Here is a 7,099-nt window from a genome sequence, read left to right on the forward strand (position 1 = left end):
TGCCTACAATGCGGGAGAACCGGGTTCGATCCCTGGGTTGGGAAGATCCTGTGGAGAAGGAAATGACAACCCACTCCAGTATTCTTGCCTGAAAATCCGATGGACGGAGAGCCTGGTAGGCTACAGTCCATGGGGTCGCAAAGAGTCGGACACAACTGAGCGACTTCACTTTCTACTTTATGGGTGACTCTGGACACTGTAGCAGGGTTAATGTCAATTTCTCAGCCCTTCGGAAGCCATTGACCATTTGTCTTTAGAAAGGCAGAGGATCTATGTATGACACTGCAGAGCCCGTGATGATGCAGTGGTGAATGCTTTGGTTTGGAGTCAGAAGTCTCAGCTCCAGTACTTACCAGCTGTGTAACCTCGGACAAGCCTCTCCAGCCAGTTTTCTGTTAAAATGAGCCAAGCTTTTGCTACAACAACCGTCGTCTGGCACTCTAGGGATTTGAGCTTGACGGCAAAGAGATGTGCTTAGCCCGAGGAGGGGAGCTGGGCGCCACCGGGAAATTTTTTCCACCAAAAGGCACCGACTCCCGCCCCAGGCAAAGTCTTAACTATTAGATCAAATGCTAGGGTGCGGGTTCAGCCAACCAGGCACCCTGGGCATCGAGCAGTCGGTGTCCAGTGGGAGAGGCGCGGTCCTGAAAGTTCCACCCTGCCCCTCCCCTGAAGCCAAAAAGCCGCGCGTCCCTGGGTTCGCTCCGCGGCGGCAGTTAGGAAAAGTCGGTGCCATCAACAAACATGGCCGCCATGCTAGCGTCAGCCCCGCTCTCGAGGCCGCGCTGCCGCCTGGGAATCGCGGGCTCGGCGTCACCCGGCGCGGGGCCACGTGACGCGTTAGGCCCCTGAGGCGGTAGGGCTTGCGCAGGCGGAGCAGCTGCGGAGGCCTGAGTTGGGTGGGGGCTGCCGGGTGAGGTTTCCTGGCGGGTCCCGGCCTCGCGTGCACGTGGCCCCCTGCTTGCGCTCGCAGTTCTGGGCGCTGCCGGTGAGGAACCGGGGAAGGGGAGAGGGTACGGGGCGCCCCTTCTGAGGTTCGGAGGGGACTTAACTGGCTTGGCCCCTCGGGGAGGGTGGTGGGCGCCGGGCCGCCGAGCCCCCTCCGCCCGCGCCGCAGACCCGGCGCTGGTCGCGGGGGATTTTGGAGCCACAGCCCACCCAGCGGGGCCAGCGGTGCAGGTGGACCCAAAAGGGCCGAATGCCCGCTTGGAAGGGCCCAGTGACCTCAGGCCCGCCCGCTCGGGCCGCTGCGGGCTGCTCCGTGGAGTTTATCTCCAGGTTTTTCTTTTGGAATGGGAGCTTCAGGCAAGTCGGTGGGCTCCTTCGGTCTTTAGAAATAGGCTGGGTTGACGTCACAGGCAGGAACAGGCAGTCTTGATTGCTTGGCGCGTGTACCATATGAAAAGCTTAGAGTGCTCAATTTAGGAAAGTCTCTTGTTTTGGATAATTTTTTTTGGGGGGGGGGGACAATTTTTTAACCAGCTAGTCTATGTGGATATTTTAACCATTTTTATCGTGACATTCCGAGCCTTCTAAAATATCTTGACAGCCAAATAGTAAGGCTGCTTATAAGGAAATTTCTTATGTAGCAGGTTGCCAGCCCGCTGCATTTTATCCTAACCCGGGTTATATTGTGGATCCCAAGACTTTCAAGCTGAAAAAATGAAAGTGTAAAGAGTCTTGAAAACCAGCGTAGGTAAGAAGTTCGGAAGTACAGCTGTCATCCTTTCCTTAGCTCTCAGAAGAGGAAGTCACTCCAGACACCCAGAATCCCAGGTTCATAGTCTCGGGGCCTCCGTAATCTTAGCTGTCCGGTTGAAATCTTACAGTCCTGAGTGAAAAACTGCTTGCGGTTGGTTTGTTTTGTTTTCATAGGAAAGGAATAATGCTGTCAGCATGTCTGCAAACTCCATGCTCTGTGAACGCATCGCCATAGCCAAGGAACTGATCAAGAGAGCAGAGTCACTTTCCAGATCAAGAAAAGGCGGCGTCGAAGGTGGGGCCAAGCTGTGCAGCAAGTTGAAGGCGGAATTAAAATTCTTACAGAAAGTAGAAGCTGGAAAAGTAGCTATTAAGGAGTCCCACTTGCAGAGCACTAACCTGACACACCTCAGAGCCATCGTGGAATCAGCAGAAAACCTGGAGGAAGTGGTCAGTGTTCTCCATGTCTTCGGTTACACAGACACCTTTGGAGAAAAGCAGACCCTTGTGGTGGATGTTGTTGCAAATGGTGGTCATACTTGGGTGAAAGCCATTGGCCGCAAGGCTGAAGCTCTGCATAATATTTGGCTGGGCAGGGGCCAGTATGGTGACAAAAGCATTATTGAGCAGGCTGAAGACTTCCTCCAGGCCAGTCACCAGCAGCCCGTGCAGTATAGCAACCCTCACATCATCTTTGCATTTTACAATAGCGTCTCCAGCCCCATGGCAGAGAAGCTGAAAGAAATGGGCATATCAGTGAGGGGGGACATAGTAGCAGTGAATTCTCTGTTAGATCACCGTGAAGAGCTCCAGCCCAGTGAGAGTGAATCAGATGATGAGGGCCCTGAACTTTTGCAGGTGACCCGGGTAGATCGAGAAAACATCCTAGCAAGTGTCTCGTTTCCTACAGAAATCAAGGTGGACGTGTGCAAAAGAGTCAACTTGGACATTACTACTTTAATCACCTACGTATCTGCCCTCAGCTATGGAGGCTGCCACTTTATCTTCAAAGAAAAAGTGCTCACGGAACAAGCAGAGCAGGAGAGGAAAGAGCAGGTTCTGCCACAGCTGGAGGCATTTATGAAAGACAAGGAGTTATTTGCTTGCGAATCTGCTGTCAAGGATTTTCAGTCTATTCTAGATACCTTAGGAGGACCTGGGGAGAGAGAGCGAGCTGCGATGCTGATTAAGCGAATTAATGTGGTCCCAGACCAGCCTTCTGAGCGTGCCTTGAAACTAGTGGCTAGTTCCAAAATTAACAGCCGCTCATTAACAATTTTTGGGACAGGAGACAACCTGAAAGCCATTACAATGACTGCCAATAGTGGTTTTGTCAGGGCTGCCAACAACCAGGGTGTTAAGTTTAGTGTATTTATCCATCAGCCCAGAGCACTTACTGAGAGCAAAGAGGCCCTAGCTACCCCCTTACCAAAGGACTGCACAACTGACAACGAACACTAATGATATCCTTTATTGTCATGGAAATAAGTTATTTATACCAAAGCCTGTGTCTCCCCATCTTAATTGGAAAAAAAAAATCTATGGTGAAATTAATACTTAGAACTCTTATTAAATCAGTTGATGGTGTGTCTCATCTATAAAGTAAATAACCTAAAATAGAAAAAGCATAAGAGACAACCGTATTTATCAAACTGGCTACATTATAATTAGAAATACATCTCTGTAAGGCTTGCAGCTGTATCACAATACTTTGATTTGTTTGATTCAGTAGGGCTCCATCTCCCCAATGGTAATCGCATCTCTTGACTGTAGCTACATTGCATCTCGCATTAAATATCGAGCAACCTCTGAAGCTTGCTTTTCATTATATTGATTTAGCATTTGGTACGGGTTGAGCCTGGGAATTAATTGTTTACAGATAATTTTAGATTCCAAAATTATGGCCATTATTAACAACAAAAAAATACTGATTGCTATCTGATAGGTGCAGCCTGGTGGTTATGTACGTTAACATAGAAGGAAACGAAGTCTGATCACAAGAGTCCCATGAATCTGAAATACCATTGTAAAAAGATAGACAACAGTCATACTACTGCACACCTAAGATGTGGAAGGTTAAATGTTAATTTGAATATATTGAAAAATAAATAATTCAGATTTTACTTATAAATAGCCCCCACATGGCCAGTATTTGGATTATGGATACTATTCTTGTGCAAGTGGCAAGGGATAGGCACATTATCCCATTAAGTCTCTTTCATGAAATAGCCCCAGGGAGATTCATGCCTGCTGCATGATATAGTTGTAATTAAAAAGAATTTTCATGTCCGTATTGTGCTAGGTGTTTTATTAATGTGCATCGAAAAGAAATTAGCAAAGTAGATAATGTATTTACATTTAAAAAATTGGGACTTGAGTTTAAAGCTGAAGTATTAACTTGTGCTGAGTGTAGGAACCAGCGTTAAGAACTTGATTTTGTGATTCCACAGCCTGGCCTTTTCTACTGTGCCGACCCCTATTTTGTGAGTAAACTTATTTCCAGCCACAGTGTTAAGTAGGTGAAATGTGATTGGGGGGGGCCTGTGATAATGGAAATGAAATGCAAAATTAAGAGTATGGGATGTTTCTCTAGGAGAGATTTTATTACCAAACACATGTGCTAGGGGGAAATGGCTGTGATTGGGACTCCAATTTAGTGTGGAGAGGTAGATTTAACTCATTGCAACAGAAATTGTCTAGTGTTAGAAATTGCACTTAAGCCTTCTCAAGTACCTAGTAAAGTCCTAAAGTATTGATCCTTGGTACTGTTAAGTACCTAGCGTTATAACAGTTTTTGGTACAAAAGATGAATAATTGCTCTTTGCTCCAAGGAGTTCTTAGTCTGGACTGGAGGTGAACAATTGAAGTATAATTAATGTGCTGAATTTTTGAAAATAATGTTTAAAATACTGTGGAAACAATAAGGGAATAATTCTTGGTGTGGGGAGCAGAAGTCAGAGAGGAAGTAACCTCTGAGGGGTTTGGGTGTGAGATTTGACAAGAAGTATACAGGGCATGGATGGGAAAGGTACAGAAGTCTGACTATGAGGTTCTGTCCAGAGTCCAGGCATGTGGACACTATAAACCTGGAGGTGAAGCTAGAAAAGCAGGCAAAGTTCTCTGAAAGTTTGGCATTAGAGAGCCATTGGTGATTTTTAAGATCTGGTCAGGATCAAATCTCTTAGGAAAACAACAAAAACTTGTAGTGTGGAGGAATAATTGAAGGAAGGAAAGATAGGATTATAAAAATGATAGTGCAGTATGGTGGGATATAGTCACGGCTCCGTACTAGATGCATTCAAGGCGTGCAAGCTCAGTTGTGTCTGATTCATTGTGACGCCCGTGGCCTGTAGCCTGCCGGGCTCCTCCGTCCATGGGATTTTCCAGGCAAGAACACTGGAGTGGGTTGTCATTTCCTTCTCCAGGGGATCTTTCCAACCCAGGGCTCGAACCCTGCATTGCAGGTGGATTCTTTGCCACTGAGCCACTGGGGGAAGCCCATTCAAGGCAGTTGTCCTAATACTTATTCCTTTGTTGAATAAACATTTACCAAGTGCCTGCCATGTCTAACGGCATGCCACTGAAAAATAGAGCAATATAATTTTGGGTGTCAAACAGGAAATAGAACCAATACTAAAAAGTAAACCAAATTGAATCACTTTCAAGTGAGGGGCCGGCATGGAGAATAAATGTGGTCCATATAGTAAGAGAAGACAAGTAAAAAAACTCAAGGGAAGCAATAAAACCAGAAAGCACAACGTAAGAGTTACAAGACCAAGAAGGATATAAAACATCTTTGGAGAATATTAATTATATGGAAATATATAATAGATATATACTATTTTAGTAAGCTTAGAAGTTAGCCATGCTCCCTATCAGGTTGAGATGTCATCTCATTAAATTCTAAATCAGCTCAGAAAACACATGTTTATTATTTTTCTAACACTATGTTGTGACTGATTCTGGAGGAGCCAAGAGAGTCTTTGGAATAAATTGATGAAAAGATACTTCAAAATATTAAAAAAATGATTTTCTTAGAGAATAGTTAAAATTGAAGAAGAACTAAAAAACCTACTTAACCCATAGTCATTGAGAAAATTGCTAAAATAGTTAATGACCTCCTCCAAATTTCCAGGTCCAGTTAACCTCCTTTAGGTAAGTTTTGCTTATGTTTACATGTAAAATAATCTTGCTCTGAAAAATAATATGAGCAAACTGACACATGACAGATGCTTGATAAATGTTTATTAAATGAATGAGTATCATGTCAGTTCTGCCCTAAGCAATTTGTGGTGATGAAAATGTTTTGGAATTAGATAAAGTTGGTGGTTATACAACATTATGAATGTAAGCCAGTTAGTTTTATGTTTTCTGAATTTCACATCAATTTTAAAAATAGTACCCTGTAAGTAGGGTAGAAATATTTCAAGTATGACGTGTCCCAGTTACTCCCCCTCCTTTGCCCCAAAATGAGAACTTTGGCTGTTCCTGTTTGAGGACAGGGCCCTTGTGACGGCCTGCAGCCCTGTGGCTATATCTTAATTCAGGTAATTGCAGGCCAGTTGCTTCAAATCATTGTGTGTATGTGTTCAGTTGTGTCCAGCTCTTTGTGATGCCATGGACTGTAGTCCGCCAGGCTTCTCTGTCCATGGAATTCTCCAGGCAAGAATACTGGAGTAGGTTGCCGTGCTCTCCTCCAGGGGATCTTCCCGACCCAGGGATTGAACCCCAGTCTCTTATGTCTCCTGCATTGGCAGGCTGGTTCTTTACTGCTAGTGCCACCTGGGAAGCCCCCAGATACACTACCAGCCAATTGAGTCATTTGTACACTTGATTTGCTTTGAATTACTTTACACTTTTTGACTGTTTTTTTTAGTACGTTTCTCCATCTTTTTATTGACTTACATGTACTTTTTGTATAGTATGGACATGAGTCTTTTATCTACCATACATTGCTAAATCTTCTAGTTTGCCTTTGTGTGTGTGTGTGTGTGTGTGTGTAACTGGGAAAGTGCTGTTATGTTTATGAAACCCTATTTCCTTTCTCTCCTGAGCACACAGTGGAAACACATCTCTCAACCTCCTCTGAAATTAGTTGCGGCCATGGAATATGAGTGGGGCATATGCACCACTTCTAGGCTTGGCTCTAGAACTTCCCTGATCCTTTGTACTCTTCTTCTCATTTATAATCAGATACTAAAGATTCTGTGGTGGATTCTGATCCTGGGAGCATTTCTGCTGTGTGGAATTGAATCACGCTCCCATTTTTTCTTCATTGATGAACTCCATGCAGGTTTTAGGGGCATTATCTTATTATATCATTGTATTTTGAAAGGACTTTGGATGTGACCTGTTCTTTTCAGTCTCTTTCCATAGTTTTGGCTGACTCTTTGGATCT

General features: G+C 44.7%; 1 protein-coding gene across 1 annotated transcript; it reads left to right on the top strand.

Annotated features, from left to right (window-relative positions):
• The first annotated feature begins 706 nt into the window (after positions 1-706).
• C4H7orf25 (chromosome 4 C7orf25 homolog) lies at positions 707-3,514 on the top strand. The gene is made up of 2 exons (XM_069588232.1): positions 707-988; positions 1,876-3,514. The coding sequence occupies exon 2, from the start codon at positions 1,897-1,899 to the stop codon at positions 3,160-3,162; it is 1,266 nt and encodes a 421-aa protein (XP_069444333.1). The 5' UTR covers positions 707-988; positions 1,876-1,896; the 3' UTR covers positions 3,163-3,514.
• Positions 3,515-7,099: the final 3,585 nt, after the last annotated feature.

The sequence above is a fragment of the Ovis canadensis genome, chromosome 4 (assembly GCF_042477335.2).
Source record: "Ovis canadensis isolate MfBH-ARS-UI-01 breed Bighorn chromosome 4, ARS-UI_OviCan_v2, whole genome shotgun sequence".
NCBI classification, from domain to species: domain Eukaryota; kingdom Metazoa; phylum Chordata; class Mammalia; order Artiodactyla; family Bovidae; genus Ovis; species Ovis canadensis.